Consider the following 12,874-nt stretch of genomic DNA (forward strand, 5'->3'; position numbering starts at 1 on the left):
GTAGTCCAGCCCAAGCCAGGCCCAAAGCAGGGAAGGCCTGAAAGCCCGACAGATCAGCCCAGCCCATTGACAGTGCTAGTCATAGATTGATCCAGCTTTTTGGGTTAACACAATATCATATATAAAATGACAACTAAGTTTGCAAGATGTCTCCATGATGCAATGAATGAATAACATATGACTCAAATTTCTTGTTGATAGAGACCAATTCCTTTTCATAACAATGAGAACATTTTCTTCTTGCTGATATGCTGATCCCATTAACTTTCTTCTTGCTGATTCATTGACATGGTGTGATGCGACCGTGTAAGGAACAGGTTTTGAACCTGGAGAATTCTAACATGCTGTGAGGCAGTTTCTGGGCTGAAGATGAATTGGTTCAAAAACGAGATATGAGGGTCAGGCTGGATGATGATAATATGGCAGATTTGCTACGATCCTGGGTTGTAAGGTGGCTTCTCTTCTGTCGATGTACTAGTCCGGTTATGCATGAGGAAAATAAAATAAAATAAAAACCTCAGGGAAATGGAAATGGAGAGAATACTGATCTGAAAATATGTATTCTTTGGGGACTGAATTTAGTGCAGTGCTAGCAACACTGCCAGTTTATTTTACGTTGCTCTGTCAGTGCCCAATTAGCAAGCTGGAAAGAATTCGAAGGGATTCCTGTGGCAAGCAGCTGAAGAAACTCACATATATGATATATCCTCTGGTGGAATGAAAAGAGGTTTATAAACCAATCAAGCAGGATCAAGTCCCCCTCAGTTTGGAGATTCGGTGAGGAAGAGAGAGGCCTATGGAGAAAGGTGGTATCGTCAAAGTATAGGGCTGGAGTGCTCCTAGCTCCTTGCAATACAGGACTTTGGAGTTTGGAAACCCATTCTAGGGAATCTCTTTTACACACGGCCTTACTTTTGATTTGCGTGACTGAAGGATGATAAGGTCCTGGGAGGATCAATGAGGCAGAGCTCAGCTTTGCATCTGATGTTTAAATCTTTGGGAAGGATTAATTGCTTGCAACTGTGTCGAAGTCTTTCATCTTTATAACAGGATTGAAACCAACACAGTGCAGATCCCAACATTTTCAGAGAAATATCTCAATGACCATGGAGGTCAGTTTAGAAAAACTGTCGGGACTCCTAATGTAAGTTGGATTCAACCAGTCTTGATTTGGGTGGTGGTTGGGTGCTGACAAGTTGACCCATCTGTGGAACAGGAAGAAAAGTATTGTTAATGGATGCAGCATATGCTCAAAGGACATCATTTCATCTTTTGCCAATTTGCGGAAACAGGTTTGCCTCAGCAACTAGTTTAAAGTGACAACTTCAAGCCAAACTTATGGAGGTGGATCTCGGATATCCAAGAGAAGGAAAGAGTAAACCATTTTGTGGCGAATTTGGAAGGAGAGAATATAGAACATGCTCGACCTATGTAATTGAGAGATATAGGGGCCTAGTTGGTCTATGGAGGAAGTCTAAAAAGGAGTCTTCCGGAGAAAGAAATGTAAATTCTTAGACAGATTGGCCCCAATTCATAATGTAATGTAAGATTGGGTGTTGCTCCTCTTTTGGGTTGTAATTTTTGCCCATTTGGGGTTTGGAATAAAATGCTTTTATCGATCAAGAGAGAAAAAACAAAAACTTCCTAACAAGAATAAATCAATCATACCATGCATGATCTAGTTGCCATTATCCAAGTATTAACTTAATAACTACCACTAAAAGCTCCAATATACCCCGCACTTCAAAGGGATTTTTTTTCTCAATAAGCCATGTCCAAGGGGTGCTCTATAAGAAATCACAACCACAGTTCATAGCCTGTCCATTTCTACAGAATTATCTATTATTTAGAGCTGCGTGTGGTGAAGGGAAAAGTGGAGAACCAGCACAGGTGGGAAATGGAGATCTTTCATATTTCAGCACAAATGTTTGGAAGTAAAAGGCATCTATCTGATCAATGGATTCAATAATACGATAACTGTGCCAGCAACTGGTAAGAAACCTTTCCATTAAAGAAATGGTGCTCATATGATTCTATATAGGAAATTAAAGGAACTGTTTGGAATCTTTGGATAAATACCTAACTCATGACTTTGCTACACTTCTAATTGCTTAATTCATGGTGTGCTGCCGAGGCATTTGGATGGTTACCCAATTTGTGAATTACATGATTAACAAAAGCAGCCTATAAAGTGCAAGAATTAAAAAGATGGAGCAAAAAAAAAAAAAAAGAAAAAAAAAAAAGAAAAAAAAAAAGATGGCATTCCTCAATTCATGAATTGACCAATACCATTGGAAAGATGTTTAGAGTCATCGGAGCAAAGCGATTCACGGGAAGGGGAAGTAACAACCAAGCAAAAGTGGGTCCACTGGACATTCAATGAGAATTGGTGATTGGACCTTTATAATCAACATACCCCATCAGCTTTTCGTGAGGGAAAGATCAGATAATTGGGATAGTGATTCTTGGAGAGGAGCACAATATAAGGTAAGGCAAATAAGGACAGGCCAAGGATGTGTCTCGACATTTTTGCAATATGATAGAAACACAACTGTCCATTCAAATCACCATCCACCATTAATTAGATGGATACAATCATCAAGATGAAGTGATTCCTTAGAAATGTGTGCAATCTACAGCGGGATCATAGATTCATAGCATGAACAATCTAGATCAATGATTAGGCCCTTTCTAAAACAATATGGTCGTTCATTTTAATGACCAATTATATATATATATATGAGTAATTCTTACATGCAACTAGTTGTACATCCAACTAGTTGGCGTGTGGGGTCCACCATAGCGTTTGTACGACATCTTGCCTGTCCATTAAGATTATCCCATCATGAAAATGAGATTCGCCAAAAATCAAGTTAATTCAACTATTAGGTGGGGTATACCATAGAAAACCGTGAAACAACACCTAAAAACTCCACATTCACATGGAGCATCACATTTTCAATTTTTGGCACATCCTATTTTTATGGTGGGACAACCTTCGTGATTTTTGGCGCATCCTATTTTTATGGTGGGACAACCTGTTGAAGAGACGAGATGCCATACAAACACCATAGTGGCCCTCACATGCCAACTAGTTGGACATGCAACTAATTGCTCTCTCTCTCTCTCTCTCTCTCTCTCTCTCTCTGTGTGTGTGGACATCCAGACAAACATATATATGGTGGCGGTATCTTGCACCATAGACCACTAGAGACCTTACGTGTGGTCTTAAGTGATAGGCAGCTTAAGTGGGCCCCACCATGATGTTTATGTAAAATCCACACCCACCGCCAAGTGTGTCACTGATGTCAGGCCCAGGCCCAAAAACCAGCCCATTCCGTGATTCAAGTGGGCCATACCAAGGGAAACAGTTGGGAGAGGGACACCCACCCTTGATTTTTACATGGCCCACTAAGATGTTTGTAAGAAATCCACTCCAACCATTAGATGCGTCATCCCATCTTAGATCTAAGGCCAAAAACTTCAGATGAACTGTAAAAATAAAAATTAAAAAATGCATACATAATAAGTTTCTATTTAATTAGGGCCTAAAAGAATGTGTTGTTATAAGAAATCAGTCCAATAGTAGACAACAATCACTCAAATCTCATTAAACCAATTAACAAGAATAATGCATTCATACATTTTACAGCCATGCATAAATAAGCATATAATTTATAAACAAAATACATATGCATGATGATCCAACCAACCATCCCATCCATCCAACCAACCAACCATCCCATCCATCCAACCACCCATCCATCCTATCCATCAACCATCCATCCAACAATCCAACCATCCCATCCAAACATCCATCCAACCACCCCACCCAATCATCCAAACATTCATCTATCCACCCATCCAATCATCCAAACATTCATCCATCCATCCCTATCCATCAAACTATCCATCCATCCATGCCATCAAATCATCCATACATCCATCACATCTATCCATCCAACCATCCCATCCCATCCATCCATCCATCCATCGCATTAAATCATCCAACCATCCATCCATCCATCACATTAAATCATCCAACAATCCATCCCATCCAACCATCCATCCTATCCAATCATCCATCCCATCTATCCATCCAAAAATCCATCCATTCCATCTATCCATCCAAACATCCATCCAACCATCCCATCCAATCATCCATCCATCCATCCAACCATCCCATCCCATCTATGCATCCAACCATCTAGCCATCGAGAGAGTGAATTAGTTGCAGCCTTGGCCTCACCTAAGACCGTGGCCCCCACCTTGATTTATGTATTCTATATCCATCTATTTTACAAGATCCTTTTAGGACATGAACATAAAAATGATGTGGATCCAATTCTCAAATGGACCTTATCATAGGAAACAATGGTGATTGACCAAATGGGCCACAAAAGTTTTGGATCAAGCTGATATTTCCTTTTTCCCTTCATGGACCTTATCATAGGAAACAATGGTGATTGACCAACATGTTGGATGGCAAATAAACATTATGGAAACATCAAGGGGGGCCCTAAGAAGTTCTTAATGGTATGGCATTCAGTCACCGTTGTTGTATGGTCCACCTAAGATTTGGATCTTCTTCATTTTTGGGCTCATGCCCTAAAACATTTTGGAAAAACGGATGGACAATGTGGATATAGAATACATAGATCATGGTGGACCCCATAGTAAGGCCGCACCATCTTGGGTGAGGCCTAGGCCCAAGCACACCTAATCTACTGCCCTAACCATTCCATTTGATTTAAATTTTAAGTTTTCTTTTAATTACAATTTTTGTTCATAAAGTGGCAATGAACCACTTTTATTACATGATGTGAAACTCACGCAATAAAAGTAACTTAAAAGTTACTTAAATTATTAGTTTTATTTCGATTCAAAACAGTACCGACCCATGCTTTTAAATGGTGAATAACGCACATTTTAGAAAAACTTAAAAAGTTAAGTTAAAAACAAGAGCTTCAACCCGTCCTTCAGAACCCTGAAAGTCAACGCAGGTTCCCTCCGCAGCGGCCGCCACAACGTAGGTAGCTCTCAACTCGATTCTCCCTTCAAATTATCTGAATCTCTTCGTTCGATTCTCCTTCCAAAGGTATGGTTCTATTTGATTCCCTATCTAATCTAATATCTCTCGCTTTTCTTTTTTTTTCTTTTCTTTTCTTTTTTTTTTTTTGAATTTAAGGCTATATTATAGAGATATAATTGTCGGATTGTCGATATTTTCGTTGTCATCAACATTATCAACGATATTTAGAAGATAAACAAATTTTTGGGTTTTCAGTATCGCAAGTCCAGCGATACCGAAATTATCAATGATAATATCGATTTTTCGCTGACAACACAAACGTTGGAAGCTTCTTACGACAAGATTTTAAAATGTGCGTACACAAAATCAAATATGTATATATCATGATCTACACATTTTTGACAATTTGGGGATTTTTTGGGAAAAAAATATTTTTTCATTTAAAAGTAATTAAAAACGTTTTTTAAAAAATTTTCAAAATCCACAAGTATATTTCTAAGTTTCTACTTCTTTTACTTTGGAATGTAATGCTTGTGTTTACATACATGTCTGCTTACATTTATAAATTTTATAAATTAACTTTGAATATAATTGCATTGGTTCAGTTAGACAATGTATAGATTAGAACCCTATACAAAGGAAACCTATTATGTGTACACATTTTTTATATAATTTAAAAAAATAAAATAAAATAAAATAAAATCTATGTATTGATGTCTTTTTTAACAATCCATGAAGTTTCAATGAAAAACTCGACCAATTTCCCAATGTTTCCCAAAAACAGCGATAAATTACATGATATAACTGATATATCCCGTGCGATAACCGATATGTATCCGTATCCCAAGAGTGTGATACATTATGTGATAAAGATTCAGGAAATATTGCTTCCCATGAGGTTGAGCTCTGTAAACCCCACCATGATTGTGTCGGACATCCACACCATCAAATAGATGCACCCTTCCATAGTAAGCCATGAGCCCAAAAATCAAGACAATCCATGACCTGGGTGGGCCACACCATAGACAACAGTTGAGAGTGATTACCCACCCATTGAAACCTTCCTGATTGTTTATAAGACCCACTAAGATGTGGTTCAGACATCCAACCCATCCATTTTGTGTCGCACTTGGATGAGGGTCACCCCAAATTACAAGCCATTCCAAAACTCAGGTAGGCCCCACCAAGTGCTTTTAGATGTTTTCGCCATGATTTCAAGGCTTCAAATGGTGGTCCATTTTAGTTCCCAATATGGCTGATTTTTAGGACATCCCATAACCTAGATTGGCCCACCTCATGGGAAGCTCCAATGTGGTCAACCTTCATTTTATATATATATATATACACACACACACACACACACACACACACACACACACACACACCAATGTTTCAAATAGCGTCCGTAGTGTAGCAGTAGCGTACGCTACGTAGTGTAGGATGGTTGTAGTGTTATGTAACGTCCTAAATAATGTAAATCCCCTGTAGCGTACACTACAACTACGTAGCGCGTAGCGTACACTACAATGTATTGTTTTACTATGTTATTTTTAAATTTATTTTTTTCATGTTTTCCTTGTATCTAATGTTGAGGAATGTGACACTTGTATCGTACTTGATACTTTTAACATATGGGATTTTTATTTCTTTTCATAATTGTGACTTGTGGTTTCAATTAGACATTATTAATTAAAGTAGTTTGCTTAGAAAGTTGTTGATCTGATAATTATTTGATTTGGTTTATATATGTGGATTGGCTTTTGATAAATGATAACTAATAACTTGCTTGAACATGCTTATAATTGATAAAATGAATCAATTTTTAGGCATTTTTATATATTTTTTCTTTTTTTCCACTATTTATTATATTTGTCCTATTCTTAAATTAAAAAATAAAAGTATCGTGCAGCTTACATTACACGCTACGTATTTACACTACACGCTATAGAGGGCTGAGCATTACGCATCACGCTACCAATATTTAAAACACTAATATATATAATATCATCTGAACCTTTTTCACAATCAACTTGGACCTTTCGAGTTATTCATCCTTGATACGATAATTAGGATCCTTGTATCAAAGGAGGTATCATAGTCTGAGCAAGATGGTTAGACCTTTTCTAAAACAATATGGACAGTCATCTTAACAACCGATCAAATGATTGGGATTTGATCAAAATAATTCCCATGATGTATAAACAATCGAAGGTGGGCCCTAGAAATTGGACAGCCTAGTTTAATTATTGGAACCTTTTAAAACCAAGGTGGGGCAACAAGTAGGATGAACCATTCTCCATAACCCAATTATAAGTTAAAGAAGCATCCATTTCATTGTTTAGGATCTTGACCACCCAATCAAAGTGATAACTGAAAGATAGAGGCAGTTCAATGTGGGACCTACATGGATCATGGATGGTCCAAATTAATTACTTGACTTTTTTTTTTAATTTGATCTAGCTTGTGGTAACGATCAGCCAATCAATGTGATCATCCAGAGGCATATGCAACCAAAGTTGAGTGCCATATGAAGGACAGTTTAGATCCATGATTCAAACCTTCATAGTTGATTTTGACTGTCAATTTTGATGTTCATCATTAGCTGGGTTGGATCATCCAATGATAGTGATATATTAAAGGACATGACAAATTGCTTAAATTTGATCTAGGCTGTACATTTTGGCAGCTACTAATCTTGTATTGATGATCACCCAATCAAAGTGATTGTCCAAAGGCATGTGAAATCAAAATTGCCATATGACGGACAATTCAGATCCATGAATAAAACCTTTATAGCTGATTTTGACTGTCAGTTTTGAAGGTCATCATTAGCTAGTATGAATCATCCAATAAAAGCAATTATTAGAGAAATTGATTTTTATAGTTGCTTTGGCTGTCAATTTTGATGGTCATTGCTAGCTGGTTTGGATCATCTAATGAAAGTGATTATTTAAGGACATGAAAATTTGATGTGGCCCTCCCTCCCTCTCAACATGTAAATTTTACTAGGCAAGGACGACCAAACAACAAAACGATAAATCACAAATTAGAGAAGGAAATAACCAAAGAACACAATTGTTAAATCATAAGCTTCCATGAAAGTACCAATTAATGAACTAACTAATTCATTAAGTCACTATTTTATACATGCAAATGGCCATATAGACATTATAGCTAGAAAAATAGGTACCTGAAGACCCTGTAGTTGACAATGTGCCAGTGAAGTCGCCTTCTCCAAATGCCAACCTACTGCAAGCCTACACTCATCAGGCATGCTTGTTAGGAAAAAGGATATAAATCTTTCATGCTCAAACAGAACCAACAGGAGGTCATATGAAAGACTTAGACAATGGCGCATATCATGTAGACCATATGACTTGAAAGAAAATGGGGGAAAAGGTAGAAAACAAGGGCACAAGTAATAGTTTGCAAACAAGATCAGTCTACTCAGGAGTTGCTTGAGTTAACTTGACCTACTACTGGTTAACTGGATCTAGAAAAGCAGGCACATCGAAGTTCACGGAATGTTCATCTTGGTTTTCAGAGCACAAGCCTTGTTCCTGACAAGACTCTTCCCTTTCTGATTCCAGGAGTGGTTCAGTATTATTATCATTATCATTATTACTACTACTATTATCATTATTACTATTGTTGTTGTTGTTGTTAAATTTTATAGTAAAATTATTAAAAACTTTCTTTTCTTGAGCAACCAAGTTGACCCACCCAGGTTGAACTGACGCAGTGACAGACCACCAATTTGCAAACTATGGGCAGTAGTTTGTCGTAGTAATGATGTTTGCACTGTAGGAGAGAAGGAAAATAGAAGAAAGAAGAATGGAAGAGAGGAGGACAGAATGACTTCCTTAGCCACTCAGGTACCCCCCTTTTTTATTAGAGTAACCTGAACAAAATAACATGGTATGAAGGTACACTGAAAAAGGTCACAAATGCACCTCAAATTGTCGGACACGGATTAGCTACTGACGGGTTGAGTAGCCAAATTAGCCATTGAAGTGACGTCATCAAGTTATGTGAGCCCTACTATGATGTATGTGTTGTATCCACACCATCCATTCATATGAAGAGATCATATAAGGTCATGAGCCAAAGAATGAGACAGATCCAAAGCTCAAGTGGACCCCACCACAGAAAACAGTGGAGACAGTGAAACCCACTGTTGAAACCTTCCTAGGGCCCACCGTGATGTTTATTTGAGATCCAATCAGTTAATAAGTTAACACAGACATGGAAGAAGGGAAAACACAATTATCAGCTTGATCCAAAACTTATGTGGCCCCAAGCAGTTTTTTATGGTAGGTGTTCAATTCCTACTATTTTCTATGGTGGGTCCACTTGAGCTTTGAATCTACCTCTTTTTTTGTATCATGCCATAAATGATCTCTCAAAATGGATGGACGGTATGGATACAACACATACATCATGGTGGGGCCCACAGAACTTGGTGGCGTTACTTCAGTAGCAAGATTGGTACTGCCATTGTCAGTAGCTAATCTGCGTCCCAAATTGTCAAAATTGGTGTGGCAGATGATGCATCTGAGACAACCATCAACATCAAATGGGCCCTGGATAGCTACAAAAGCTGGCTGATCAAGGATTAGGACATCAGATAGGAGACCAGACCTAGATAAGGCCCATCCAACAGTCATATTCAGAGAAAGGGCAGATCTGACCATCCAGAATAAACATTTTGGATCATCCAACCTTTCATATGATTGATCTAGACCACTTCAATTGTCCAAATTGTTTGACCAGATCAAGGTTGGACAATATATCACACCCGAGTCAATGGCCCAATTGGTTGGTGTGGTCTATGGCCCAATCAGACGGCTTTGATGGATCATTCAAATGTCCAGATGGATCCTTTCAATTGTTGGATGGATGTAAAACAACCCATACTCAGGATATTTTAACTATTTTGGTAAGATCTTTTAGGATTGACAATATTTTTAATAGTGAGTTGTTGCTACCCTTTTTAGGATTTGAAATTTAGATGTCAATCTTTAAGATAGGAGTTATAGCTAAAATTAGTATAGTCCAGATTTGTAAGAATTCTTTGGATCTTTCTCTCTTGTATCTTGGTTTATATATAAAAGACCTCTAAGACCATATGTATGAGAAGAGTTGATGAATATAAATTGGAATTAGAAAACGTGTGAGATTTGGGAGAATATCACAGAAGAAGAAAACAAATAAACATAATTTTTTAAAAAAATAATAAGAAAAAAAAAAAAACACTTGGATCACATGGTTTGTGGATCGTGTAGTTTGTGAAAAAGAATCCATCTTTCTGCTCTCTTTTCTTCCTTCCCATCCATCCTACATTAAATTGGTAGAAGAACAAGTTCATCCATGGGATTGTATGAGACAAATGGCAAGGAACGAGAGGAATGCCATGCAGAAAATAGTAAGGAGATGATTGTATTCACACAGAGGGACGACTCCATTGGAGTTTTAGACGATTGGATAATTTGAGAATGCCAACACAACATCAAAGAGTCCCTGCTCTTGCGCAAGGTGGTAGCATCCTGCAAGCAGATTTTAACAGTTCCCTCTGATCACCCTCTTGGCAGAATAGATGACCAATTAGAGAATTGTGACTAGATGTTATCTAGTTTTATGAAGACTCTGATCATTTCAAAGAACAAACACAATATCATGATAATGAGTGTATAAAGATTCGACAGATGACATGCGAGACAAAAGCACCACAATCCAAGAACATGCACACGAAAAGACCATCTTTGAATTGATAAATAAATCTATCAATCAATCAACGGATGGATTAGTTGATGGAACAGACAACAGGGAACAGTTAGATTGGCAAAGGAATGGATTTATGTCACACTTGAGATGTGATGCAATCCAATTATCAAATCAATGAGGTTTCAGTACCAGAATCACAAGAATGGATGGGAAAAAAAAAACACCTACAAGAATGTTAAGAGTAGAGAGGAATAAACAACTTTATTGAAAATTGAAACTTCTAACACAGACTTAAGTAAGAACTCACAAAACTCATAAAATTGGAAGGCTTTAACTTTGAGACCAACCCCTTTATAGACCTAAACAACACCCAAAATTCCAATAAATCCTTGACTAAGATCCCCCACCAATTTAGGAGGTTTAGGGCAGATCTCTTGGGCCATTTCCAAGTTTCATGGTCATCACGAGTATGGTTTACTCCTTATGTTCATGGCATGGATTGAAGCTTGGAAAAGAGAAGTATGTGCTATGGAGAATGGGGCTGATTGCCATGTGGTGGGCTGTGTGGGAGGAAAGAAATGCTAGGTGCTTTAACAATGTTAGGAATTCAGTGGAAGCCATGTCCAATAGGACAAGGTCGCTGATCATTGAATGGGCCCTCACATGTCCCCAACTTAGGGATAGTAATTTTTACTTTTCTTGGGTAGCCTTCGGGTTGCTGTCTTGGCACCCCCTTTCTTTTGTAGCTTTGTTTGGTTTCTTTTTTAATAAAGTTTTCGTTTTCAAAAAAAAAAAAAAAAAAAAACAAGAAGAAGAAGAAGAAGAAGAAGAAGAAGATCCCCACCCATTCAGATTGATTCCAAATCAATGTAATCTAAGGTAGCAACAACTCACCTACAAAGATTTGGCCCTATTGTAATGGCCTAAAAATAGTAAAACCAAATGTAACAAATAATCTCAAAATCTTCAACTATATCATCAAAACCAGCCCCCTCTCTTCTAAAACTAGTAAATGGATCTGTGCCAATTGACCCACGAAACTCAACACATGTTCGGCCCCATGGTGGGCCTCGGGCATATATCATTCCCCCATGCTAGAGAGAATTCAGCTCCAGTGAGTTAGACACTTCATACAAGCAGTGGAGGTCTGAATCCACAATCATTTTAATTTGTTGGCCGTGATCCACATTCATTCATAATAAAGCTTGATCTTCAATTTCACCAAGTATTGTTTGTAGCTGCTTCATCTAGTGACGATGGTCTTTATGGACAACACTTTGTTCAACTTTTTTCAATTCGTTTCTCCGAGAGCTATGTCCCTAGCAGCAGCAATTTAGTCTTCTTCTATGTTACGCTGCTTACGCACCTTACCATGGTATACGAACAAATCCACCACATTGAAAGTCGGTGAGATGTCTGAGTCATCTAGCAATTCGATCTCATAAGCATTGTCACCCAACTTCCTCTTGATCGGCATGGCTTACACTTGTTAGACTTGATTTTCAAGTCCGTGGCTCACCAAGGAATGGCGCATCTTTTAGATGGGGTAGATTTTTGACACGCATCACGGTGGGGCCCACACAGCTCGACCTCATGGGAAGTTCCCATGAGGTCGACCTCATAGTACCGTTTCCCATATATATATATATATATATATATATATATATATATATATATATATATATATATATATATATATATATATATATATATATTCTCCCACGGTGGATTGTATCAAGGTAGTAATGGTCGTGACAGCCCCCATAACGGCTTTTGTCCTTCCGTTTTTTAAACCTATTTTGGCCCCGTAATGAACCATTACGAGGCAGTTACAAGTCAATTTACCATTACATAATGGCTGTTATGTAACCGTTTTAGGATACTTTGTTCACAACTTCTCAGTGCTTGGCGATGCTCCCTTTGATCTCTTTCTTCATCTCAACTTGCAATGTGCTTGGTGAAAGCATCAGCACCTTTGCTCACTCAATCTTGTACTGGTAACAGTACCAAGTCAAGTACATAATGTGGACCTCTCCCATTTACAATCTCGAATGGGGATTTTTCCAGTTGTACGATTTATTAAGCTATTGTAGGCAAGGTATTCCATAACGGTACTAG

The 12,874-nt window shown here is 37.9% G+C and overlaps 1 protein-coding gene across 9 annotated transcripts in view; it reads right to left on the reverse strand.

The window, feature by feature from the left end:
* LOC131251296 (protein transport protein SEC31 homolog B) overlaps positions 1-12,874 on the reverse strand; it is a 100,109-nt gene that overhangs the window by 58,608 nt on the left and 28,627 nt on the right. For all 9 annotated transcript variants that reach the window (XR_009173724.1, XR_009173723.1, XR_009173722.1 and 6 more), the window contains exon 10: positions 8,223-8,289. Coding sequence is in view for 6 of the 9 variants with exons in the window: in XM_058251929.1 (XP_058107912.1) it covers positions 8,223-8,289 (67 nt within the window). In the remaining 3 variants the exon portion in view is untranslated. The remainder of the gene's footprint in view (positions 1-8,222; positions 8,290-12,874) is intronic.

The sequence above is a fragment of the Magnolia sinica genome, chromosome 7 (genome assembly GCF_029962835.1).
Source record: "Magnolia sinica isolate HGM2019 chromosome 7, MsV1, whole genome shotgun sequence".
NCBI lineage: Eukaryota > Viridiplantae > Streptophyta > Magnoliopsida > Magnoliales > Magnoliaceae > Magnolia > Magnolia sinica.